This window comes from Phalacrocorax carbo, chromosome 7 (genome assembly GCF_963921805.1).
Source record: "Phalacrocorax carbo chromosome 7, bPhaCar2.1, whole genome shotgun sequence".
Lineage (NCBI taxonomy): Eukaryota > Metazoa > Chordata > Aves > Suliformes > Phalacrocoracidae > Phalacrocorax > Phalacrocorax carbo.
In genome coordinates, this window is record NC_087519.1 from 43,105,903 (window position 1) to 43,133,387 (window position 27,485).

At 35.7% G+C, this 27,485-nt stretch overlaps 1 protein-coding gene across 3 annotated transcripts in view; it reads left to right on the forward strand.

Moving 5' to 3' along the window:
• The window catches only part of ATR (ATR serine/threonine kinase), a 42,100-nt gene that overhangs the window by 6,710 nt on the left and 7,905 nt on the right, over positions 1-27,485 (forward strand). For all 3 annotated transcript variants that reach the window (XM_064457684.1, XM_064457685.1, XM_064457686.1), the window contains 32 exons: positions 133-359; positions 1,186-1,335; positions 1,484-1,682; positions 2,297-2,556; positions 2,952-3,142; positions 3,251-3,351; positions 3,667-3,838; positions 4,504-4,671; positions 5,544-5,738; positions 6,091-6,276; positions 6,727-6,819; positions 8,205-8,335; positions 8,514-8,657; positions 9,602-9,695; positions 10,411-10,536; positions 12,048-12,254; positions 12,459-12,572; positions 13,463-13,578; positions 14,490-14,610; positions 15,534-15,671; positions 16,603-16,810; positions 17,282-17,460; positions 18,346-18,510; positions 19,751-19,842; positions 20,462-20,553; positions 20,901-21,078; positions 22,301-22,477; positions 22,871-23,030; positions 23,609-23,788; positions 25,203-25,345; positions 25,770-25,867; positions 26,957-27,189. In XM_064457684.1, the coding sequence (XP_064313754.1) occupies positions 133-359; positions 1,186-1,335; positions 1,484-1,682; positions 2,297-2,556; positions 2,952-3,142; positions 3,251-3,351; positions 3,667-3,838; positions 4,504-4,671; positions 5,544-5,738; positions 6,091-6,276; positions 6,727-6,819; positions 8,205-8,335; positions 8,514-8,657; positions 9,602-9,695; positions 10,411-10,536; positions 12,048-12,254; positions 12,459-12,572; positions 13,463-13,578; positions 14,490-14,610; positions 15,534-15,671; positions 16,603-16,810; positions 17,282-17,460; positions 18,346-18,510; positions 19,751-19,842; positions 20,462-20,553; positions 20,901-21,078; positions 22,301-22,477; positions 22,871-23,030; positions 23,609-23,788; positions 25,203-25,345; positions 25,770-25,867; positions 26,957-27,189 (5,038 nt within the window). The remainder of the gene's footprint in view (positions 1-132; positions 360-1,185; positions 1,336-1,483; positions 1,683-2,296; positions 2,557-2,951; positions 3,143-3,250; positions 3,352-3,666; positions 3,839-4,503; positions 4,672-5,543; positions 5,739-6,090; positions 6,277-6,726; positions 6,820-8,204; positions 8,336-8,513; positions 8,658-9,601; positions 9,696-10,410; positions 10,537-12,047; positions 12,255-12,458; positions 12,573-13,462; positions 13,579-14,489; positions 14,611-15,533; positions 15,672-16,602; positions 16,811-17,281; positions 17,461-18,345; positions 18,511-19,750; positions 19,843-20,461; positions 20,554-20,900; positions 21,079-22,300; positions 22,478-22,870; positions 23,031-23,608; positions 23,789-25,202; positions 25,346-25,769; positions 25,868-26,956; positions 27,190-27,485) is intronic.

Genomic DNA, 27,485 nt, shown 5'->3' on the forward strand with positions numbered 1-27,485 from the left:
TATCAGGACAAGTTTTGGATAAGTCCTGCATGTTTTGAAGAAGTAAATTTTCACAGTAACTGTGCTTACAAGCAATACAATATTAAATGTTTGTAGTCTGCTGCATTGATTTTGTGATTTCTATTTTAACAGTATAGATCATAAAGTAACTCATCCATGTAACTCTGACACGTGTAAGAATATTCCAAGCTCCTCAGATTCAGTGGTGAACATACAGTTCACATGGATTTCCTCTGATTTTATCACAAGAGTAGTGAAAGTCTGCAGAAACGTGTTAGAGGCTGCTACAGAGATTGTTAACCTAGAACAAGTGATTGACAGAATAGTGAAAATCTTTGATGCTTTGCTGTATGCACAAGGTGAGAAATCCTTTAAACTAGCATGTCTTTTATTGGATTTGTAAATTAGGAATGCATCTGACTGAATTGGTTTGTTGTGGTAGAGGTACTGAAATTATAGATTTTGTGTTAGAACTCCAATTCCTGTACAAAAAAGGTTAAATAAAAAATAAAGAGCATTCTTCTCTGTTTAGAGAGCTTCCTTTGCCTTCCTTTTTGAACATGATTTACTAGTCTTTGTCTGTCCTTCTGTTGATTTTTATCTGAACAAGAGACTACACGGGGATAGTGAGTATGCATAAGAAAGAAAGGAACTTTTAGCAGTTTCCTTTTTAAGATACACAGAGGCAGTGTGTCTTACTATCTCTGCTTCATTCAAAGATTTCAGAGCTTCTGACCAGCTTCAGCAAACGTGGCATGCAGGAAGTGTACCAAAAATATTAAGTGCTTGCATGTTTTTTTAAAAGTAGCTAGTAGAGTGGAGGACAGGCCCTACTAAGACTAAAGTGTTACTAGGAGTTCAGCTTACTAGCCATCCCATAGTCCACCTGAGTGTCTTCATACAAATCCAGAGATATGGAAGTTGAATTAATTCTGCTGCTCATGTATTGTGTCCTGTCAACTGTTTAATAAAATGTTTAGATTATCTTGATGTAGCACTTACATCATTTATTATTATATCTCAAATGTAGGATATCAACATGTGGTAACAGTGATAATAATCTTTGATAGAAAAAAATTGTAGCAAATCAAGAATATAAAATGTGCATCTGTTTTATAAACTATACAGAGCTGTAAAAGTATCTCATTTTTGTGTTGTTTTGGTTTTTGTTTTTTTTTCCCCTAGTGAAAATTCCACTGAGTGACCAGATTCTTGATAACTTATGTGGATTGCTATCTCTGCCCTGGATTTACAGCCATCCTGATGATTCTCTTAAGCCATCTGCTTTTGGGTTTGAACCTCTAGTTTTGAGCCAGAAAACTGCACAGAGTTTCTGTAAGTATGTTGAAGTATATAAAACCTAATATCTCTTTGGAATGATTGATCTAAAGTAAAATTATTTTCTTTGCCCTCTTATGATGATTGATGATGTTTAAAGTTTAAATTAAGAAATTATCTGCTATATTTTGTTTTTTCTCTTTAGCACCCCAAACTCAGTCACACTGTGTGTTCCTCCTGTCTCTCTTCCCAAGAAACATTCATCTGGATTGGAGAAAATCCATTTATCGTTGGGCACTACAAAGTCCTCATGAAGTAATTCGGGCTACTTGTGTTAAAGGATTCTCTCTGCTGCTTCACCCACCAAGTGTGCAGCCCTGCAGTATGATTCCCAAAGCTCTTTTGTATGTATTAATGCTGCTTTTCTGTCTTCATGCAAAAAGAAAAATGGACACATAAGAAATGTAGTATAAGCACCAAAATATATATTTATTTCTGTTTCATCCAGAATTTGTGAGATCTCAATTTCAGAAATTGTAAGATATCAACAGGAGAGGTGTAAGTGACGATGTCTGTATGATAGAACAGTGGTTGCTTACCAAGTCAGTATACAAGTTACTTCTCTAGTTGAAGACTAGAGAATTCTAATTAATAAATTTAAACTAAGAAGGGGAAAAGAGATATCTTTTGTCAATTAAATACATGTGATATTTGTCCACGTGTCTCAAAATCTTTCCAGTTTCTCTGCCTTTTGTATATACATCTTGGTGTCTTCTGTTCTATTCCGTCTAGTCTTCAGTTTCTCTGTAACATGCCAGACTCACCATGCCCAGTGCTACTTCAGACATTTAATAGAACTTGAGGGTAATCTGAAAAGGAAAAAGATAATTTAGTGACACAGATCTTTAAATTGTCCTAATAGTACTTTCAGTATAGTTAGAGAATTCAGACAATGTAGAAATACAAATTTCTAGGTAGGTGATCGATTAAAATGGTTTCATTTTTGTTTCCATTTCAGAAATCAAATCAAAGATGAGTCAGAACTAGTCAAGGAGGCTTGTGCTGCTATAGTTGGAAAATTATCTTGCTGTCTATCTGGTACATTCAGTGTACAACCTTCCTTAGCAGCCTCTGCTATTAAGCATGTTACTTGCGACATTTTATGTAGCAGCCTTACTGTGACTTCTGCTCATGAAAAAACTTGTTCTGTGCAAGCCTGCATTTTCAAGCCATTTCTTACTCTCCTCGAGAACAAGGTATCCAGTTCAGTAAAGCTAGGTATGTGACTTTACCTTTATTAACATTTTGCAGTTCTGTATGAGGTACCAAGTCATTACTTCTGTACCTTTCTCCATTCGTTTTTTTTCTATATTGCTTTTTTTACAGATATAATGGTGCTTGAAATGTTGTATTTCAGTTGATACCACTGCTAATGTTTGATGTTGTCATTGATATTCTTTTTAAACTACCTTGGCTTAGTTTTGGTCTATGGCTATATCTAGAAATGTAATACTTGATAAAATCTGATTTTTAAATAGCTTCTCTGTTTAGACAATATTTGCCTTTTGATAAAGAAATATAGTGTGCTTTATGGCTTACTTGGATCACTGTTTTGTGCACTAAAAGCATTAACGGTATATTTTTCCTTTCTTCCTCCAACCCATGGCACCCAGCATTTATAGAAAATATACCTCACCTTTGCAGACATCTGGATTTTAACACTGATGAGTCCAGTGTGAAGATTCTTCTTGGGTCTTTGTTAAATCTAATGGAAGATCCAGACAAAGATGTAAGAGTGGCTTTCAGTGACTGCATAAAGAATATACTAGAATCCTTAGACTCTGAAGAAGGATTTATAAAAGAGGTGAATTCATATTTCTTTTTGGTTGTTTTTCCTAACTTACTATGGTTTGTGTTTCACTAATGTCAGACACTCTAAAATTTTGTTTTGTTTTTTTTTCATGTGTTCCAGCTGTTTGTTTCAAGAATGAAGGAAGCCTATACAAATGCCAAAATATCAAGAAATAATGAGCTTAAAGATACCTTGATTCTCACAACAGGAGATATTGGAAGGTATTTTTGATAGTATTTTGAAAATTGCAAAGTGCTATAAGTTTGAATGAAAGGTAACTTTTTGTTCAAGTGTAAATGTAAGATTAAATTACTTATTATGAAGGTCAGCCTTTGTCCTTTGCAACTGTACTAAGCTGTTGACTCATGGAATAGTCCTCATTTTCTTTTGCCCTGTCATAGGAAGTACAGATAAGCTATGCAAATAAAATGATGAGTCGTTTTGCATTATGGTCATTGTATATTCTGAAGTAATTTTATTAATGCAACAATTCTTTTTTTCCTTTTTAATTCTTTGTCTTCTGCTTACTTTGTCAGGGCATCAAAAGGCGATTTGGTACCGTTTGCTCTCTTGCATTTGTTACACTGTTTGCTGTCCAAGTCAGCTTCTGTGGCTGGAGCAGCATACACAGAAATACGATCCTTGGCGGCAGCTAAGTCCATAAAACTGCAAGCTTTTTTCAGTCAGTACAAGAAGCCTATCTGTCAGGTAAAAAGAAAAGAGTTGGTGGTTTAAAAAGGCGTACGTTTAAGTTCTTTTTGTGTGTTTTGAAAATGGTATTAAAGGTAAAAATAAGCATATTTTACAAGGTGAAATCTCATAAGACAAGAGATTATTTTAAAAAACAAAACAAAAAACCCACAAAACATTCAGGAAGGAATGGGGAATCTTTGACTTTGTCCCCTCAACAGCACTGCTTCTCTTCTTTATTCCTAGATGTTTTCATTCTGAAACAGAGGGAACTGTACAGTTTCTTGCATTATAGGCTACCATTGCCACAAGAGGCTATTATTTAAAATTGGAATTGAAGTCAACGTTTTACAGGAATAATACTGATATGGTTCATTTGTTCTTTTGTTATACCCATTACATAAAGACAAAAGTTCTGTTTAAAAGGAAATTATTAAAAGCAGACTTTTCTAATTTTGAATATTTTTTAAATAATGCAACGTTTGAATCCAGGGTTGCAAAATTAAACACGGTTATTAAGTGGATGATAGTCTAGTTCTGTGGCAAAGTAATAATCATAGGTCTGTGTACAACAAATGAGAAAGGAGAAACAGATGCGTAGAAAGAGGAGCAAACTCTTGTGTTTATTTTTAGGGAGTGAAAAAGGCGAAAATAATACTAAACGTGAATTTCTTAACGCTTAGTTTCTAGTGGAATCCCTGCACTCCAGCCAGATGGCAGTATTGAGTGATCCGTGCCAGGGTAATGAGCTACAGAAACAAACAGCTGCTCACCAGAGAGAAATGGCTCTGGACATGTTATCTGAGATAGCCAATGTATTTGATTTTCCAGATCTAAATCGCTTTCTCTCAGTAAGTTGGTCAGTCCTTTATACTTTTGATTTTGTGTGCGTGTGTGTGCTTGTGGATTTCTATTTAGTCCACAATTCTCTGACTGTCATAGATCAGAATTTTTTTCTCTAGTTGCTGCTGTTTGTTGTAACATAGAATACTTTGGGATTGTTGTGGTTAGGAGCTCAACTACAGAGTTTTATCAAGGAGTTACAGTGATAGCTACAGTGCTAATTCAAGTATGACAGATGCTGAACTAACTAAGGTCTAGAGTACTCTTTGAGTATATCTATATTAATGTTGTAGTACACTGGGAGGGATTTTTTTGTAAGGGGTGATTTTTGCATGGAGTCTGCTTTCTTGTTTCAAATGAAGAAAGCTGTTGTTCCGTGGATACATCTCTTCTTGATCTGGTTAGATATCTGTTTTACTTGAAGCTTAAGTAGCTGCATGCTCATACTTGTATTTTGTTGGTAGATGGGAAATGCACACCCATTAAGCAAGCAGTGTTCTAGTTGACTGGTAGGTTGGGGGAATGTTGTTGTCTATGGGTGTGGTGGGCTTTTGTTGTGGTTGTTTTGTTTGGCTTCTTAAAAGATTAGTGGTGTATCTGGATGGACACAGAAAACGCTAGCTCGCTTTTTGTTTGCATGTTTTGCAGTATTGATTAGATGAAGCACCTCCTTAAGTAATTATTTTAATTTTATCTGCATTTTTACTAGGTATTTCCATCTCATTAAAATTCTTCTTTATTCATACCTTTGGTCACATGTATCACCAGAGATGTGTGTTGTTGTAGTGAAACAAATGGAACAAAGCCAAACTCTGGGTTTTTGGAGTGGGGTTGGTTGGTTGTTTTTTCTTTCCATTAACTGTTGTTCTTAATTTACCAGCGGACCCTACAAGTTTTGCTTCCTGACCTTGCAGCCAAGGCTAGTCCTGCAGCTTCCACACTTATCCGAACCATAGCAAAACAGTTGAATGTAAACCGAAGAGAGATTTTAATCAATAACTTCAAATACATCTTCTCTCATTTGGTCTGTTCCTGCTCCAAGGATGAGCTTGAGCGGGCACTTCATTACCTCAAGGTAAATTGGCATTTGTTCTATTATACATGCAGTTAGGAGCAACAACTGATGAATAGTGAGCTTTCAGCTTTATCTAAGTTAAGGTTTTGCAAAGCGCAGGTGGGGAAGTTGTATATGCAGAAGTTTTGTTCTTGTTGTTATTTATAATCTGTTCCGTTGGCTCTGAGGAACTGTTATGAGATACTTCGCAAACTTAGCTCTAAAAACTTGGTTTATCTAACGTTGAGCTGATTGGAAGCTTTTTCTTTGATTTCTATGGTAAATCAATCCGAGTCCAATGCCTCCTGTCTCTGTGTGCTCATTTCATTGTGATGAAATGAAGACTTGATTTCTGTTTGCTATTTGATTACAGAATGAGACTGAGATAGAACTGGGCAGCTTGCTGAGACAGGACTACCAAGGACTGCATAATGAATTATTGCTGCGTATAGGAGAACACTATCAACAGGTCTTCAATGGTTTGTCAATACTGGCTTCATTTGCATCTCATGATGATCCCTATCAGGGACCTAGAGAAATAACATCACCTGAACAAATGGTAAGGACATCAAAATATCCATGTTCAGTAACCTTTTTTTCTCCAGTCTGAGTATGAAGACAATTTGACATTCTCCGAACATCACTGATTTGAAGCAAAAAGTAGAGGAAAGGCTGGCATTTCATATTAAGCGTTCCTGTAATAGGGAGGTACATACCAGGTATGCCTAAAAACAAATGTAAACACACAAACCAACCTACAAACAAACCAACAAACTACACACACACAAACCCCCAAATCCTACAAAAACAAAGAAAACCACAGTCTAATAGGGATGTCTTCCATTAACACTGATATTTCTACAGTATGTGGGATTCTTCTCATTTGCCTTTCAGAATTAGCATTTCATACTTGCTTTTTTGATTTCTTAAGCTTAGGAATGTGTTAATAGTAAGATTATTCACCTTTTACTTTTTTTTCCCGCCCTCCCCATCCCCCCCCCCTCCACAGGCTGATTATCTGCAACCTAAATTGCTTGGTATCTTGGCTTTTTTTAACATGCAGTTACTGAGTTCCAGTGTTGGCATTGAGGATAAAAAAATGGTGCGTAAATTTAATTTTTAATATTAAAATACAGAGAAGCAAGGGCTATTTTAATGTTGCAGGCTTACTTACATGATTGTGCAACTGTCACTGAAGTCTCAAAGATACTTAAGGTTACCACATGATTCCTGAAAACTGATGGTCTCACTGTGGGTGGGACTTCAGTCTAAGCTCAAAAGTTTGTTTTGTTTTGTTTCTGTAATGGTCAGCTGATGTACATATTTCAGTCAGACATGGTATTTGTAACAGGTCACTCAAACAGTAATGAGAAAAGAGGAATCCAAGAGTATGTTTTATGTGTGTGAAAGAAACAAAGTGCAGGATGAGAGAATATGGGAGAAAACTGGAGTCACTGCAGGGACCAGAGTTATAAGGGCAAAGCTAAGGAAAATAAGATGCAAATCCAAGAGAAGCTGTGGATTACTGGTTTTGCTTCTCCTAGAACATCTCCTCCCAGCTTTACGGTAGAGAGACAGGGCTTTTAGCCATCTCACAGAAGTAGTGCAGATGATTTCTGTAGGGAATTTTTCAGTGCTAGAGTGTATATAACCTTTACATCGATGGATTTCATTTTCTCTCGTGTTCCTTCAAGGTTTTTGCTTCTCAGATATTCTTGTTGAGAGGCTTTCATTTTCATAGCCCCATGTTTTCATGCTTCCTGAATTTCTTCATTTGTATAGCATTTTTTCTGCTGCTCCTGTTATTGTTTCTATCTTTTCTTGTTCTGTTTTTTTGTTCTTTGTGAGTTTCCTTTTCCATGACCTTATTTTCCAGCTCAGATTTCTTCCTGTACTATTGATCTGTCATGCTGGACATTGTACTACCTTGTTTGGTACAGTGTAACTGTGGCTGAAATATCTTCTTCTTTTTCTGCATTTCAGTATTCCTCTTCTGTATTTCGTCAGTCCCATTGGCAACTGAGCTATTACCTGCTCCCTGAAACTTACCAATCACTTCTGCCAGAAGTTGTATGTCAGTTCTGTTGTTGGTGTTTTGTTGTTTTTTTAAAATGCAAGTTTGTTTTCCCTATATTTTCAAAACCTGCTCTTCTCAGCTTCCAAAACATTGACATATAGTAAATCATGTCTTATAACTGACTTCTGTAACCATGAACTCCTTTGGTGTCCACAGTTCTTCCCTCATGAATCTGTCAACAGCCTAAATAGTGACTTTTTTTTTTTTTTACAATCCTGTCATTACAGATCCCCTTTCAATCTATTTTCCTCTAACACCCAAGTTCCACATTGAAACATCAAACTGAAATTGGTATCTTATAGGGTATGATTTTTTTTTAAGCCAGGGTAGTCTGGTTTTATTAGAAAATACAGCTTGTATATGTTCTGCTGAGTATCTAATGTACTAAAGTGACTTTTCTGTATGTCTAGGCTTTAAACAGTCTAATGTCTTTAATGAAGCTCATGGGTCCCAAACACATCAGTTCAGTAAGAGTGAAGATGATGACTACACTGAGAACAGCTCTAAGATACAAGGATGACTTTCCAGAACTGTGTTGCAGGTGAACTGACAGTGTACCCAAACAATGACATACCCGCATGAAAATACGCTGTTTTGTTTGGTTCTAGACAATAATCTAATTTACAGAGATTAAATAAAATGCTTCTTATGACTCACCTAAAATGTCTTTATGCAGAGAAGAAGTACTGATTACTATTGTTTTGGTTTTTCTTGTTTAGAGCCTGGGATTGTTTTGTTCGAAGTCTGGACCATTCATACCTTGGATCCTTGCTTAGTCATGTGATAGTAGCATTATTGCCCCTTATACATATCCAGCCAAAGGAAACTACAGCAGTGTTTTACTTTCTCATAGTTGAGAAGAGGTACTGTACAAAGTCTTTTCAGTTATATGGATTAAATCCTGTAATAGGAATGGGGATATCCCTAAATTAAAGTTGTCCAGCACTGAGATGAGAAAACTTGTTTTTCTGCAAAATAGTGTGGTGTTGTATAGAAGTCCTACTTCTCTAAATTGCAGTGAGATTTGAAATTTGGCAAGGGATAGCTTCACCTGAAAAGGAGGTGGGTTTTTTTATATTGTGCTTATAAAATTATATGAAGCTATGGCCAAGTTACAACCCATTCAGACACTTTCCCCTGCCAGGTTTTCAGAATTTTGTGTTTTCTCTGCTGGTGTGGAAAATTACTTCCCTCTACAGGGCACACAAACAGAGGTTTGTTTTTTTGGTGATAGTTTATATCTTGATTACTTCGGGGTTTTCATTTTACTTGAATCATATCATACCAACAGTATTCAAATTAAAAGGTGACAATAGGAATAATATGCTTCTTGTAGAAGCATATAGTAGCAAAATTGGGAGAGATTCCTTCATGTTAGGAACACAGAGTTAGTTTTTTGGTTGGTTGTTTTCTTTCCTTATGAGGAAAACTGGATCTGGATTCACATCAAATGGGATTATTCTCATACTTTGGCCAGTGTCCAAAATATGGAGAGTCAGACCTAGTAGAGGTGAATGGCGACTTTGAAAACTTTGGAAAGAACAGTCTTTAAAAGAGAAAGTAATTTAAAGTATAGAGGAGAAATACCTGTGGCTTAGTTGAGTAATAAGAGAAACATTGTTTGATACTTAACTAGATAAAAATTTCATGGAATTTACTTTATCCTTTCCAAAGGCTTTCAAGCCTTTGGTCTTCTAGTCGTTACATTTCACTGCTTTCTTCTGATAGGTTTTAAAGATTATTTTTTTTTTTTCTGATCCAGCTAATGCTTGCTATGTTCTTGGCAATATTTTTTTGTAACTATTAGGGATGCAGTACGAGACTTCTTACATGAAATATATTTTCTGCCTGACCTTCCAGAACTAAAACAAATTCAAGTCGTCCTTCAGGAATACAGAAAGGTACGGCTTCTTTTATTTATTTGTTTTTAATGCATCAAATGAATTAATGACAAGTGAGGAAAACATGTAGAGTTTATTTTTAGTAGAAATAGTGTTTATCTGCCTCCACAGCAAAACAGAATTCATGTATCGCAAGAATATTTGAAGCAGGTCTTGGTTCTTCTTTAGGAGTGAAATACGCTCACATTTAACATGCTTGTTTCTGTAGCATCTTCTGAACACTGACTTTTTGTTGGATTAAAAGTCAGCAGTATTAGCTATGGCAATGAATGTGTTACAAGAGAAGCTACTTTTAATTCAGTCCCTTTTCTAGATTCTCTTTAAAGGTAACAAAGTTTGTTTATTTTTAGGACTACTCTATGGTCCATTTCTCTTGCTTGCCATCCAAATGGTTAGGTATAGATGGGAAGTAGCAGTTACTTACTAGGAATGAGGTAACAAAAGTAAAAATTTATTTTATTTTAGATAAAGAGGTGCTCAAAGTTCTAACAATTTTTATCTACAACATCATTATATTTACACAGAAGTGTAGATATAGCACCTTTTTGAGGAAAACGTTTTAAAAAAATAAACTTGAAGACAGTGGTATATGGATATCAGTGAGAATGTAGGCAGAAAGGTAGTTGTTTGTGTGTGTTCTCAGTTGTGTTGAGATACTGCTGAACTGTGTTCCTGTTATATTTAACTTGAACTTCTTATGTCGTGCCTTATTCAGGAATCCTCCAAAAGCACTGACCTGCAGACAGCCCTGCAGCTGTCTATGAGAGCCATTCAGCATGAGAATGTGGATGTTCGTATTCATGCACTTACCAGCCTGAAAGAAACATTATATAGAAATCAGGTATAGAAACCTCCTTCAGTAGAATTAAAAATAAAGTAGCATCTGGACTGACAGTCTATAACTCCTTACTGCTACTGGGTGTTCACATGAACTGTGTTATTCTCCTCAATCTATTAAGCTAGCCATTTCTTAATATAATGGGGAGGAGGGATTCTTTTTCATCATGTCTCCTTGTAACAGGGCTTTCAAATCCTCCTAATCTGTGTGAGCCCGATTCAGCAAGGCTGGTGGTATATTTCTTAGCTCTTTCAACAATGAGGAAAGTTGTATTTAAGAAGTCTGTTTCAGCAGTCTGTTGTGTGAGCTTGTTTTGTCTTGGAACATGTATGGCTTTTGCATCAGAAGACAAATACGTTAAAGCCAGCATTTTTTGTGTGTGGGTGTAATATCTGAAAGAATTAAGATATGTGTGACCACCTCACACATTTGATGTTTTTTTCTCTTCCTTCTTTACCTTCCACCCTCAAAAACTTGAATCCATTTATAATATTAAAAGAAATTTTATAGCTATGTACAAGTTGTGAAGATAGTGCTTTACAATTCTGTGTGGTTATTACCCCAGAGGGGTGTATGTGACCGCTGTTAAAAAAAAAAAACCAAACAAAAAACAAACTGTTGTCTTAGTAGCTGTAAGATTGTGGGACACTCTTCAGTCAGAAGTTTAAAAAAAACCCTAGCAAAAAGAACAAACAATCATTGTGTATATTCCTGGCCAATCAGTAATTCTTGCAGCTCAGGTCAGCAAAATCTCACCCTTGCTGAGTCACAAACCTTAGCAAAATAATTGAGGCAAATCAAACTTAATTAGTTCCACAACTTGTGGTACTATTTGCTCTGTTATGTTGGCTGTGGTTTCAGTTTTCATTAAACATAACAAAGACAAACATCTTCACACTATTAAGAGAAATTTTTTTCTGTATTTGGACTAAATCTGGAACTGGGGAATAAAAACTGGGCCAAAATGAAAAAGAAAGGAAATCCAACTAGAATGGTGGACGTTGATTAAAGGACTTGAAGCCCTGGGCTTTGTAGAGACTGAGAGTGAAAAATGCCCAAGAGATGGGAAATAATAAGGATAAAAATGGCAGTGAAACCAGAAGGTATGACAACAGGTGCATGAAAGAAATTGAAAGGAAGTATCAGAACACATGAAGAAAAGGGACAGATAAGTGAAAAAGATAAATGTAAAAGAGAAGAGAGGTTCTTGGTAAGGCAAGGAAAGAAAATGGAGTTGTTGGAGAGGTGTATAACGAGATATATTGGCCATGACAGCATTATTAATTGAGGCCCAAATCCCTCATTCTTATACATCTGTTTAGTTCTTCCTAGGGTAACAAGCAATTTAGGGCAGTTGGGCCATAGTTACAAAATTACTTCAGGTTAGTAATTCAAATCCTGTCATGGGTAAATGAAATGCCAAGTAAGAGTGAGTTACAGGTAGAAAATTTCCAAAAACACTTAAAATAAACAGGGTTGTAGAATAACTCATCTTTATTTTTCAAATTCCCCAGGAAAAGTTGATAAAGTATGTAACAGACAGTGAAACCGTGGAGCCAGTCATCTCCCAGTTGGTAACTGTACTTCTCATTGGCTGCCAGGATGCAAATTCTCAAGCCAGGCTACTTTGTGGAGAATGTTTAGGTGAACTGGGAGCCATAGATCCTGGCAGGCTGGATTTTTCAACAAGTGAAACTCAAGGAAAACATTTTACATTTGTGGTGAGAAGTGTTGTTGTAGTGTTTTGTTTAGCATTAAGGGTTTGGTTTTTTTAAGTACTTGGGAGGAGGGAAATTCTTATCTTTAGACCCTTTGAAAATCTATACTTGCTTTCTCATCTAAAACAGTTTAAAGGGATCATTTGGTGATTAAAGATAGAGTTATTACTCTGTTTTAGTAAAACTGGCGTTCTGTTTGTTATTGAGGCTGGTGTGGAGGATCCAGATTTTGCCTATGGGTTATTAATGGAACTGACCAGAGCATTCCTTGCATATGCTGATAATGTTCGTGCCCAGGATTCTGCAGCATATGCAATTCAGGTAAGATCCTGTATTTTTCTTCACAAATTTTTTCCTATCACACAGAACACAGAATTATGCAATATAAATGTACATTTTGAAGTACATGTTTAAGTACTTGAAACTTCATCCTATACAGCTTTAAGTTTCAAGGTAAAACCACTATCTGAATACAGGATAGTGATTTTATTCATTTATATTTTTAAAAACTCCTTAGTGCTCACTTAGAATTCTGGGGAGTTGTTGAACAAACAAGGATTTGTCTGCTTTTGTGTCACAGTATTGTAGGAGAGATCTGATGTTTCAGAGGTAACTAACAGTCTATATGTAGTGATTCAAGGAGTATGCCTGACACTGACCTAGAAATGGTGCAGTTTCCATAGCCAGAAATGAAAAGCAGTAAGTATTCCTAAGAGGGTTTCCACTTACACTTTTAAGAAGCAACTGAAAGTGAGCCTGCCCTTATTTTCAGACTCTAGTCTTTTGTGCTGGTTTGCCAACTTTTTTGGTTGTCATTGTTTAGTATCTTTGTGAAAGCTTCAGGACAATTCTTTGCTCCAAGAGAAAGTAAGTGGCCCCGTGTAGTCAGCAGAATAAGAGAATTTCATTAGCTTATGCACAAGGAGGAATCTGACTAACTTCTAGTCCTGGCTGATTGGCAGATGTGAAGAATATGGGATAATGTGGACCACACACCAGCTGGAGAATCTGGGGAATAGTTAGTTGAAATTAATATTGCTTGGTAATAGGGGATTAACAATTTTGGGTGAAAGTTTTGCAGTTATCATTTCAGAATTAAAGATTCTGTAACGTCTGTCTCATTACTTCTGTATATGCACCAGTTTTTATTACTACCGTGGTCAAGAAATATTTTTGGTGCTAACTTGGTCATGTAAACCGTGTCTTTTCAGGAGTTATTGTCCATCTATGACTGTAGAGAGACAAACGCTGACTGCCCAGGCTCCAGGCTTTGGAGGAGGTTTCCTGAGCACGTGCAGGAGATCTTAGAACCTCACTTAAATACACGGTATATGACAATTTAAGCAATTTCTTTTCATAACAGCTTTAAAAATATTTTTTTTCCTCCAGGCTAGTAATAACTTCATTCAGTTTTATGTTCGTTACTCTTCTGTGGAGAGTGATACGTGCATATACAGAACACAAACAAGGTCTTTCTACATAAAGCGGAATTGGTACTTCCTTGAATATAATTCTCTGGAAATCAAAAGAACAAAATTCTGAGCTCATACTTTGCCCAGATCTGCCTGTATGTCCCTAGAGCATTGTCTTTCTTAAATGACGTTTTAAAGCTTTTATTTCTGTTTTTGGTTTTTTTCCTGTGTACAAATTCTCACTAGAATTTGAGTTTGTACTCAAATCCATTAACATCCTTTTACTGCTACCCTCTATAGAAGTAGGAAGAGCTCATTGGGTTGTAATTTGACTTTTTATTTTGTTGAATTAATGATAAAAATGATATGAAGAAAACTTCAAACTATGGATGCACCTTAATTTGAAATAATCAACAATGTTTCCTTTCTGTTTCCTCATGAAGACTGCCATGCTCATCTGTGATAAGTTTTACCTTTTTAGAAAAAACAAACTTCTTGGAATTGCTTGGCTTTCATGTATGTTCTGAGTTTTTCCTGTCAAAAACACAGTACTCAAAAAAGTGATTTGAACAGCACTTTGAAGTATACTTATAAATTGTGGTAACATGTTAGGTTGTTTGTATTTCGTGTTTTCATTTTAAAAAACTTTCAGTAGTCAACATACTTTTTTTTCTAGAGTATTCTCTTAATTTTTTTAAAAAAAGATTCAGAAGATGAAACCTAGTATGATTCCAGTTTGGGAACTTCATAATTAACAATGTGCTATTGTTTTTTATTATATTAAATTAAAAGTTCACTTTATTGAATGGATATTCTAAAATTACAGGTACAAGAGTTATCAAAAGGCTGTAAATTGGTCTAAGATGAAGAAGCCAATTTACTTAAGCAAATTAGGTGATAATTTTGCAGAATGGTCAGCAACTTGGGCAGGTTATCTTATAACAAAGGTAAGAGACTAAATCTGCTCTCTATATTGATGTATATACAACACAGTATACAACTACATTTTGGTTTTTGAAAGTTGGGGATGGATGGGGGAATATGCCTATTCTGTGTAGGGCTGTTAAAGCACATACCGAAAGACTTCTTGCATCGTCAGGGTAACCATGCACCTTCCCTTCCCCAGCATTGCTGCTTCTTGGCTAGGCTTTGCAGGTAGTGTCAAAGCCAAGACTAGGAAGTTTGCCCTTGTCCAGAGACTCTTGTATACCTGAAGGCACTGACCAATGCTTCTGAAAAGTATCTGAAATGCTTCTGGAAAAACTCAAATTTACCTTCTCAGTTTCTGAAAGATTTCTTTAATTTCCTTATATTTCCACAGTCCCAGCACATAAAAAGTATGTCTCTTCCTTTCCTTTCCTTTCCCCTTTCCAACACATCAGTGACCCACTGAAAATTTGACTTCTAAATCAACCACTTAAAGAAGTTAATTTAATCACAATAGCTCAGTAGCTACACAGTCCTCTTCCTATTTCAGACAGAGAAGAATTGAATGTCTTAATAATTTTCTACTTTTCACAGGCTTTTAAGGGCAGAAGAGAGGCTGAGTGCAGTAGTAGACTCTCAGCCTTAGGGTTTTTAAGTATGGCCAGTGCAAGTTCACAATGGTGTAGAAAACATGGAAAAGTGGAATGTGAAAGCAATGCTTGCTTGCTGATACCACAAAAAGACAATTGATACGTGTAATAGCAGCTGCCATCAGGCATTCCTGTTGCAGGTTTAAGTCTGATGGATCTTTTGTAGGAGACAAGTATCTTAAAGTTATTTGATGGAATAGAATTTGTATTTGTCAACAAAAAGAAACCTAATTGTTCAGGCACTTGCACTTTTGTAATGATGCTTTTCCTGGAAATAATATTTTTTTCTAAAGGTGCGACATGATCTTGCAAGAAAAGTTTTCGATTGCTGCAGTATTATGATGAAGAATGACTATAAAGTGACACTTTATCTGCTTCCACACATCCTTGTCTATGTTTTGTTGGGGTGTAGTCAGGAGGATCAACAAGAGGTGAGATGTATAAGAAGGTAGAGTTCTTCATAGGAATGTTCAGGAGCTGTTCTTTCTAAGAGCTGTTCAGCCCTGCAGAATTACTGCGGACCCCCATGAACAAATTTTATCTGTGTTAAACTCCTTTTCTTCTGGTAATAATATAACTTTTCTGCCAAGGTTTTGAATATAATCATACAAGTTTGTGTTGAATTCTGTGGATTTCCATCTATTTCTTCAGTAGGGCCTAGGACAAGATGTTATGCAGTTAATTATTACTGCAGTAACATCAAGAGCTGGAGTGGTACAGAGAGGAAGAGAGTGCAACACAAACAAGGAATAAATTGAACTTGTGTACTTCCAAGAACTCAGAACCGTAATTTTTTCTCTTGCTTGCGTACACTTAAAATAAGTGGAAAAACTATTTAGCTACCAGATCCATGCAGAGCAGGATTCATAGATGTCTTATGTCAGAGGAGGGATCATCCAGTCTGCTTTCCTTCAGTTTGCTTTAGGAGAAGTTGAAGAGACTGAAAAATATAACTTAGAGTCTATTAATTTGAAACTTCGTAGTATATCTGTGATCTGGTAGCCAGTAGGTAACCTGACTCCTACCAAACCTTGAAGTATTGTATTTGCAGCAGAAGTGCAGTAGCATTCATTGCGTTTTGAACCCAAAATTCCAGTAATCGTGATGGTTATTCTGAATTGAAGGGTTTGCTTTTCAAAGGCTTTCTCACTGCATGGAATCTCCTGACAACAACTGCTGCTTGGTTTGCCATTTCTTCCTTTTAAGATTGTGGGACAAACAGACCTTGCAAACAAGCCCAAAATTATTAAAATATACAATTGAAATATATAGTATTTAAGTTTGATTTTTGTGTTAATTGCTGTTTCCTACTATTTTGATGCCTGGATGGCATTTCTGTCTGTTACATTAATGTTTGTGTAGGTTTACATGGAGATTATGGCTGTTCTGAAGCATGACGACCAGTCTACTAGGAGGCTTGAAGACAGTGCATCGGATCTAAGCCAGCTGAGCACACAGACAGTGTTCTCCATGCTCGATCATTTGACTCAGTGGGCTAGGCATAAGTTCCAAATGCTTATCGCTGAGAAAAATAATAACAAGTCTAGCAAAGACAGAGGTGATCTAAAAAGTGAGTGATGTTTATTTTATTTAAACTGACATTTACATTCTTCAAATAAGTATTTATATTTGCCACTTCACATTGTGACCATTTAAGGATGCAATATTACTATGTTAGTCTGCTTTATGATTTCTTACTACTATATTGCGATTTCCACCCCCACCCCACCACCTCCCAAATCTTTTGGTTTTAGTGCCTGTTGTAAGAAATACAGATTCAAAATTTAAAAATGAAGTGTTAATTTCTTGGTAGTTTTCTGAAGGTTCAGTTTAACATTTTATGCTGTATGCATAGATGTAGAAAGTTCACCAGGATTATTCTAAACAAAATATTGTTGACAGAAGAGAAAAATATGTTCTTAAATTAATCAGCTTATCTCACTAAACTGTAAAACGATTAACTGAATTTTGGTGCATAAGGTAATTCTTACAAATACAACCTCAATGGACAGACTTAAATTTATTTCTTTCTTTTTCATAGCATCAAGTGAGGACCATGGAGAATATCAAAATGTGACACGTTTTCTAGACCTCATACCTCAGGATACACTAGCTGTGGCTTCCTTTCGCTCTAAGGCTTACACAAGGGCTGTGATGCACTTTGAATCATTCATCACAGAGAAGAAACAAAATATTCAGGAGCATCTTGGATTTCTTCAGGTTCTTTCTGGTTTTTGTTTGTTTTATTTAAAAATGAAATAGAGATAGGTGAATAAATCTTTGTCAAGTTTTTCTTTGAGGTGGGCAGAAGAGAAGATGTAGTCAGGCTCTTGCCATTGGGTGCAAGTGTTTAGTCATCTTGTCTTTCAGCAATATTTAGTACTTGCCCTTGCTTCTTATATGAAAAGCAAGGATTGGCTTTCTGGTGTGTAATGAAAGATTGTAAAATTCTGAAAATAGTTAAATACGTTTTTGTTGAAAGTATAGCATTCATTGTTTTTAGTTAACTTTGTGCCTTTTGTCAGAGAAAACACAACCAACTATGATAACCAAAAAAGAAGAAAAAAAAGACAAAATACTTTTGCAGGGAAACTAAAGTAATGCAAGTGCTAATGCTAAGGGTGTTGAAAAGGATTTACATTACTTCCAAGAAGTATTTTAACCTGTGGGATGAGCCTGTTTGTGAGACCTTATGGTTTATATTCTTCAGTGGTGTTTCAAGTTTGAAAAACTTAGTGTGTTGCTTTTCCACCTTAGTAATCTGCAGCTTCATATTATACAACTTTATCATGTAATTAATAGGATATTTATTTGGTCCTTTATACAGATTGTTTCATGTAACCTGATGTGATATTATTCTTTCTTCTTTCTATGGTATGAGATCATGAGTAATGCAGCATGCTAAGCAAAAGTAGGGTTAAACTTTGAAAGTAGCCCAGCAAAACTGATGTTTTCCATGAAAGCTTAACGCCAAGAAGTCCTACAGAGTAGTTTGTTCTCCATTTTTGACGATGATGTGTGGTTCTGAGCATGTTACGTATAAAATAGCTACTTGTTGTCTTAGAGTTGTTTTTAATGTCCATTTCCAATTCTGTTTGAATAAAGAAACTGTATGCTGCTATGCATGAGCCAGATGGAGTAGCTGGGGTGAGTGCAATTCGGAAAGCAGAACCATCTCTCAAAGAACAAATCCTTGAACATGAAAGTATTGGCTTGTTAAGAGATGCGACAGCCTGTTATGACAGGGCTATCCAACTGGAACCTGATCAGGTAAATACAAGATGGATTCCTCTTTTTTTTTTTTCTTTTTTTTTTTTTTTTCAATCTTAACTAATGCAAGACTAAGCCAAAAATATCTCTTCGGAATACTCAAGTAAAATTGGAATGTAAAAGTTTACTGTGGCAGCTGACGAATAACTACTGCTATTGGAAGTGTCTTATGTACTGAAACAAACCTCTTATTGGGTTTATACTCTAATTTGCAGGCATGGGTTAATAGTTGGATGCTTATGCCCAGGTTTTTGCTAGGACAGCTTACTAATTAAATTTCAGCCTTTGCTTGGGAAGGCCTGAAACTAGATTGCTTAAGTATCAGTCAGAACAGGTACATGCCAAGAGAACTATTAAAGCAAGTTATCACAGGTTTTATTTAAAGTAATTCTGACTTACTATGTTTTATAAGCATTTTCCCTGAAGTCAATAATCAGAGCAACTGGAAAATGATTAAAGAAAATATATAATTATTTGTCTTCCATTCCCTTTTCCCTTCCTTTATTTGGAACATATAAGTACAAGGTACTGAAAAGCTGAGCAGTACTGAAAAACCATCATGCTTTTCATATACCAAAGTGAATATCCAGGGACATGATCATAAATGCAGAAAGAAAGTTGGAGACATGTATTACCCTTTCTATGTTTGAAATACTTTTCTAATGGAAATTGGTAAAAAATTTCCCAGGCTGGGATATTCCTATGGTTTCTTGCACTTCCCTATGAAGCAGGGCTTATCTAGCACAGCTGTTCACAGGTGTAGTAAACAGTGTTTTGATGGCCCTACTCATTACCAGAGGATGGAAAACATTCTTATGAAGAGTGAAATTGTTTTAAGTTTTGGGGTTATTTCCTGCCTTTGACTTTTTCCTTATTGTTCATTTCTTTAAATGAAATTTTTATTCACAGCTCTGATATGGATAAATTGTGTTGAGGTGCATTTCAAAAATTGCCTATGGTGATTTAAGTTCTTTGATAATCATAGCATGCAGTTTTGGGGTTTTTTGTTTTGGGGGGGGAGGGGGGGGGCTTTTTTGGGGTGTGGTTTGGGGTTTTGTTGGGGGGGGTTGGGTTTATTTCTTTATTATTTTGAACACTCATTTAGCTTATGGTACAATCAGCTATGCCTTTTCATAATATAAAAAGCATCCAAATGAACATATTTTCTCCTTCAGGCTGCCATGAATTTCATGAATGCATGTGTGTGGGTGTTTTATTTTTTTTCCCCCCTTATTTCTAGATTATTCATTATCATGGTGTAGTGAAGTCCATGTTGGGCCTTGGTCAGTTATCTACTGTAATTACTCAGGTCAATGGAGTGCTTGCAAACAGGTACTATAAGCATCTATTACAATGTTTATTTAAATAATATGAAGCTGTTGTTACACCTATGTCTCAGTAGCCATTTTTGCCCATTATCAAGCATTTGAGGCTTATCAAGCATATCCAGTTAGCAATGTGAATCTAGAAAACTTCAAGTGCTTTGTCGATAAATTGATTTCAAGACTTCCCAAAAAGTTAGTACTTTTTGTCTGCACTGGGTACAGTGTTGATGTGCACTTTAATTTGTTAAACAGAATCTTTGATTCATTTTCTTGTATGTTATTTGTTCCATAGCTATTCTGTAGCCTAAGAGGATAAATAGATTGGAAGATGGTAATTTTTAAAATGTGCCATAGAAGTGGTGTTTAGTTGCCGACTGGGGCAGAACCACAACAATACGCTACTTGGAAATTGAGTTTGTGGGATTGTGTACTACAGCTGTTATTTTTTTTTTTAATCAATCCGTATCCTTTGGTTTTACTGAACTTTATTAGAAGCAAGCTTACCTTGCTCATTTTCAAGTAAGAGAAGTTTTATATAAAGAATATTTGCTAATATAATGTAGAACTAATTGGGGGGGGGATTGAGTTCAGCACAAGCTTTTATTGCCTTCCTTTTTTTTTAATAGGCCTGAATGGATTTCTGCATTGAACACTTACAGAGTGGAAGCAGCCTGGAAGCTGTCACAGTGGGATTTACTGGAAAATTATTTGGCTTCAGGTAAGTTATCATGATACCAAAATATGAATACTTACTTGCATTTCTAAATAAGTGTATGCTTTAGTCTAATCATCTTGAATCAAGGGGCAGCTATTGTAATTTTTTAGTCTTGTATTTATAAACTGTATAGTTTCTGTGTAGAAATTTCAACCAAATGTAAGGCCAAATTTCTTGTGGGCTTGTTTGTGGTGTGGATTGTGGGGTGAAATTATGCAGTATTTCTAAAATTCAATTAATTAGTTCTGAGAAAAAATTATTTTTCCAGTAGGATGTTAAGACAAATTAACATGTTCAGATTAATCTGCTTAAAGAAACAGTTTGAGAGGCTTTTTTTTCCCTCCCCAAAGATGTGAAGTCCACTACTTGGAGTGTCAGACTAGGACACTTATTATTATCAGCCAAGAAGAAAAATGAAGCAGCTTTTTATGAAACACTCAAGGTTGTTCGAGCAGAACAGATTGTACCCCTTTCAGCAGCAAGCTTTGAAAGAGGATCCTATCAGCGAGGATACGAACACATTATCAGGTTTCTGATTCTCATGTCACTATTTTCAAATCCAGAAATCACACAATCAAGTATGCAGCAGCAAGAATTTTCCATTTCTACAACAAATGGTATTGATATGCATTTTCTGTCACCTCTTCTCCCCCCCCTGCCTGGAAACCTTTGATTAATCTCCCATGAAAAATATTCACAATAAAACTATTGGGTATAGTCTTTCAAAATCAGCAAGCAAGTTTATGTAAACATCAGGTAATAAAACCCAACAATTTATTTCCATCTTAAAGTAGTACATATAGGCCAGTAACTCCATTAACTTAACTCCATTAATTTAAGAGCATTGCTTTTAATCCGTATGGTGGCCTAAAAGCACTCTCTTTTATCAACAAAAAGCAGTAAAAACTGAAACCCCATCAGTTTCATTAATTTTACTTTTTCTTTTTTAATAAATTCTGAGGTTGGCTGTAGTAGACGAATAAGCAAGTAGTCTTTTTGTAATTAAAAAAGCTTAATACTTCCTCTGCACTGCAAATGCATCCTTATGGCAAGATATTGCATGAAACTAGCCAGTTGAAGTATATATTTCTTAATTACTTCTTAATTCTATTTTGTGATGGTAATTTTTTCAGTGTTATTTTATTTAGGAAACAGAGTTTGAGTATTGAGAAAGAAGTGTTTCAGAATAGTTACATTTAGCCATTCATCTGGGTTACTCGGAAGCCTTCAGTTACTGTTTCTTTGCCAGATCTACCCAATGCACTTAGACTGCCAATGAGAACCTAGGCATTTACAAGCTCTCAGCTTTGCAGCTTTACAGTAACAGCTAATAACAATGGTATTGTTAAATAAATGGACTAACTTTATTGTAAAGGAGGTGTTTAAGTAACAGTATATTGCCTCTAAAACAGTATTTGTTGAAAATATCAAACTTCTTGAAAAATTATTGCTAAAAGTGATGGACATAAATAATCTTTCTGAAGATTGATTTCCTCTCCAAGTGATCTTCATTGTCTCTGTTCAGCAGCTTGGCAAAGGAATAGTGAGAAAATAACTAATCAGTTTATCAATCCTTGGTTTTATGTGTTTGATTTTGCTGCATTTTTGCTTTTAAAAGAAGTCCTACAATTTGAAATTACTTACACATGGCCAGCTCTGTAAAACTTGCATACCTGAAACAGAAAACTTCCATGCATCTCCAACAGCGACCAATTTTCAACAACTTTTTGCCTTTATTTTGTGAACACAGGTTGCATATGCTCTGTGAGTTGGAACATAGTATTGGACCAATGTTTCAGCAACCAGATGGTGACCATGGTAGAGATTCCCTGAACTGGTGTGCTCGTATTGAAATGACACAAAACTCTTACAGAGCAAAAGAACCCATTTTAGCACTGAGAAGGGCTTTGCTTAGCCTCAGTAAAAGGTGGGAACATGACTATTTCTTGTCTGTCTGTGTTGTAGTCTCAGTAATATTCTGGTTTTACATATGCATGTTAGAAGAGAGAAGATATAAGTCTGGAAGTCTATATTGTAGACAAAAGCAGTCTTCTCCAATATTACGTATCATCAAAATAGAAGGGAAAAGTGGTGTCTATAGGAAAGATAAGGGAGAAACGGGGAAAGAATATTACTTTCCAGGCCTAAATGGAAAAAAGGTGCAACAGATGTATTACAAATAATTTTAAATGATCACTATGTAGTATATAGCTTATTAAGTAATTGTATTTATGTTTCAACACATGGTGATATTTACTTCAGATTGTAAAGTAGCATTTATGACTGCAACTTTTCATTTTCTGCAAAAATATCTCTGCAGCCAGGACTACAGTGAGCTTGTTGGTCAGTGTTGGCTCCAGAGTGCTAGAGTTGCAAGAAAAGCTGGTCATCACCAGACTGCATATAACGCTCTTCTGAATGCTGGGGAATCTACACTCTCAGAACTTTATATAGAAAGAGCAAAGTGGCTCTGGTCCAAGGTAAAGAAAATTAAAATGGAACTTACTTTCTTACATGCAAGAAAATAATCTTTCGTTTTCTTCAAGAAAAAAAAGGCACACAATCAGTGTACGTAGAACAAAACATGTCAGCTGGGACTAGCAATGCATTCTGCTTGCAGTTGAGCCATGGGAAGTTTTTACCTCCAACTGCTAGTCAGCCCTTTTTTGTCTCCATTGGCTTTTCTGGCAGCTATGTATAAAACTGGTGGATTACCTGCCTCTCAAAGCAGCCCAGTCAAATTTAAATTTTCGTAATAGTAGACCTTTCCTTAATTTGTATCCTTTTAACAAATAGAGTTAGGCAGCAAACATAGGAGCAATTACTGTGGTAAGCCTAAAGGGACAACAATGTTGAGATAACAAGGGAATATAAGAAGCATTTTAAGTCAGTAATACTCAGTTACCAGAATGGTCTAGAACACACTCAGTAGTATTCAGTAGCCAGAATGGTCTAGAGCACACTTATGGACATAGCTTTGCCTTAATAACAACCGTGAGATGGAAGTTTTGCATCTCTCTTATTTAAAGTATGTAAAATGTTTTCCACTTTTCTTTAGGGTGAAGTTCATCAAGCACTCATTGTTCTCCAGAAGGGGGTTGAGTTATGTTTCCCTGAAAATAAAGCACCATGCAATACCAAAAATCAGCTTATCCATGGTCGGGCAATGCTGCTAGTGGGCAGATTTATGGAAGAAACTGCAAACTTTGAAAGCAATGCAGTTATGAAAAAGTATAAGGTAATTTGATATACTGGTGTTAATAAGACAGTAGCTTTGAATAATAATATATCCCTTAAGTAAGCTATTGTTATGCTCCTCATGATGTCAACCAAGGATAACGTCAGTGGGATTAAATGGTGTATCAATGTGTAGGAAGTAATTCTCCTTGTAAAGATTTAACTATCTGAATTAGCTTTAATGTAACACATCAATACAGGGAAATCTACAGTTCCCACAGTGGGAGCTAAGAATATCTAATGTAACTCTATTAAAGTTAAAAAACCAAACCAAAACAAACAAAAGCCCTACCCCTCCCACCCCACCAACAAAAACCCAAACAAAAAAACCTACCCCAACAAACTATAGGAGCATGGCGTTTTTCTTACGCAGGCACAAATTAAATTCCTCACTAAAATGTGGCCTACTCTAAATAGACAGTGAGATAACTTGATGACACATTGCTCTACTCTTCAGTGTTACTTCTCTCTCTGGTAGTGACTTAAAACTGTACTTTAAATATGCTTCGATCTCTGAAGAACTAGGAAAAGAGGCAACTGGTATGTTTTTCTTCAACAGCACAGCACTACAATGCTTCATCTTGCTATGCCAGCAAAATACTGTTTTCACATTGATTAATATTGCCTACTAAACCAGTAGTAGATGCAGATCTTCATGCTTCCTTAAAAGGTGTATGTCTTCTACCCAAGCTTTGGCATTTGATGGTGTTAATTTTTACTGCTGTCTTCCTGATTAAGATACTTTTTTAAGAGCCATTTAGAGAAAAATCTAATGGATATGTCAAATAAAAGGAAGGTTGAAATAATGGAAACTAATTACATTTTGATGGATTATATGAAAATACTAATGCTTAGACTTCTCTGTCTAAATATTGACACTGGAAACAAGCCATTAATCCAATCACTAATAACAAGTGTTATTAGAGAATGGATGTTCTACTTGCTAAGTTAGTTCTTTTCTAATATATGTCACACAATTTTTTGGTTTTCTTTTAAATATCATGTTTTTAGAAGGAAAACAGAAATGTGAAAAACTTGCTGGTCTGCTTTTCAGAAAAAAACAAACCAACCCAGTATTGCATTTATCAAGATCTGGAACTTGAGTATAATATTTTTATGAAACTATAATCTTTCCTAGTTGCATCCTGTACATTCCTGTCTTAAATTATCTTGCTGTCTCCAAATCCAAAAAGCATTTTAAGAACAGACTTCTAGTTTGTACAGGCATTTATCTTGGGGCAAAATTACAATTCTGGAGTTAACAAAGTTACGATTAATATTTTTTTGCACGTACTTTGCACAAAGGTAACTAATAAAAGATTCTTGTTTCTTGATAATCTTTTTACTATTTTTTAAATTATTATTTTAAATTTGGCATCCTCTCAAGAGTAATTATTTCTTTGATTTTGTTGCAGGATGTTACGGTTTTCTTGCCAGAATGGGAGGATGGACATTTTTATCTTGCAAAATATTATGATAAATTAATGCCGATGGTAACTGACAACAAGATGGAAAAACAAGGAGATCTGATTAGATACATAGTTCATCATTTTGGGAGGTAAGACCCTAGGGGGAACTTTGTTTAGTTTCCATAGAAGAATGACTAATATACTGACAAAGCCTTATTAGGAATATATTGTCTTTCAGTAATGCAGACTTGACTCAAATTCTTATGCAGTATTGTAAAATGACATACTGCATGCTTCCTTTTGTTTTTATACCTAATTAATTTTACTTCCGCCTTCTGACTAAGCAATTGTTGTCTGTCTGGTGTAAGGCAGTTCATTATTTCATCTGCAGTTTTGATTAATAAAAACAAAACCTTTGTATATTAGTAAGCTTTTAGTTATTGCAGATGCATTAAAATGCTGAACATAAATTTCTAAAGTCCAGAATGGAATGTGAAACTATTAAGGATGTAAAGTTTGTAATGCTCCCAATACGTATCATTAACATGATGTGATCTAAACATGTAATCACAGGTCTCTACAGTATGGAAACCAATTCATCTATCAGTCAATGCCAAGAATGCTATCTTTATGGCTGGACTTCGGAGCAAAAGCATATGAATGTGATAAAGGTAGACCACTTTTTTGTTCTACATATTTCCTATGTCACCCTTGGGAATATTCAATTAAAATAGTAGTGAAGTGTATTTACAGTTTGTTTAGATTTATTGCTTGAGATTATATGGTAACAAGAAAGTGCTATTATTCTTTTAAATTACAGAATGTTAATATGCAAGAGTATTAATTATTTTAATTAAACCCTCCATAACTTTTTAAAATATATAATGTGATAGCATTGTTCCTCAGGTAACTTAAGCTGATTAAACAGATTCAGGGAAAAATCCTTGCATGTCACCTGTCACCTCTTCTAAGTTGCCTCACGAGTAATAAGTAGGGGGTTTTTATACACTTGCTGCAGTAAAGTGTTAGGCTTTGGGGCTTTTTTCCAATTTGTCTTGGTTCCAGTTGTTGAAGGAATTTTACTGAAATTTAAATGGAGGGGGAGGGGAGCAGGAAGTTTCTGTGGGCAGCATTGAGACATATGAAACTACCACCAGAGATGCATTTTGAGTGGGAGCTTTTTTACAAATGAAAATTGTAACATTTGTCTGCAGGTCTGGAGTGATGCAGGCAGTTGTGGCTCCTTGATCTTGACCTGGTTCTATACTCTAGGGCACATCAGATGCTGCTGCTCATGCTGGGTCCTCAGGTGCAGGGGTGGAGATAGGAGCAGATGGGCTAATTTCATCCCTTGTAAAGACTTTCTTCATTTCCTCTCCACTAAAGAACAATGGAATCCTTTTACTGGGGAAATACATGGAGTGTTTTTGGTTTTGTTCTATGACATTGCATCACTTCAGAGGAGTAATACATGTTTTGTTTTAGGAGTGTGAGGAAAGCTTTTCTGATACTGGCTGTTTCATGTTCCTGTTGTCCGTGTTTACTTCCTGTAATCCTGGTTAGTTAAATAGCATAAAACGACTTAATACATATGCTATGTTAAAGAGAACTTTACAGTAGGAGCTTTTCCTTTCCTTGAGGTTTTTTGGCTTATGAAAAATACCAACCAAATGTGTTTTTGTAGGCTTGATTTAAATGACTTCACATTTCCGATGGGGGGGGAGGAAAGAAATGTAATCCTGTCCGCTTGTGTTTTTCAGCTGGTCGTTCAGAACGTGTTCAAATGAAAAATGATTTAGCTAAAATAAATAAGGTGATTACAGAGCACACGAATCACCTGGCACCTTACCAGTTTCTGACAGCTTTTTCTCAGTTAATCTCCCGAATCTGCCATTCTCACGATGAAGTCTTCGCAGTTCTGATGGTGATTGTCGCTAAAGTGTTTTTAGCCTATCCACAGCAGGCAATGTGGATGATGACTGCTGTGTCCAAGGTACCTTGATAAGTACAGCTACACCTTTATTAAGTTTGTAAAACTATTTTAATCAGAGAGAAATGGGAATATAACCTATTTTACTTTAAGATGATAAGAAGGAATTGAGAGTTTCAGCTGCTGTGATACAGTGTTGTGGAACAGGGTAGCCATGCTACTAGCACTGCAATAGATTTTACTGCAGTCGAAAGTTCAGATGGTAAAGTTTAAACTCTCCAAATTAGAATGCTAATGTGCATCCTGACTTGTATGATGTATTAGCAAAGGAAACTGGAATAAGAAATAGCTGGTGAATT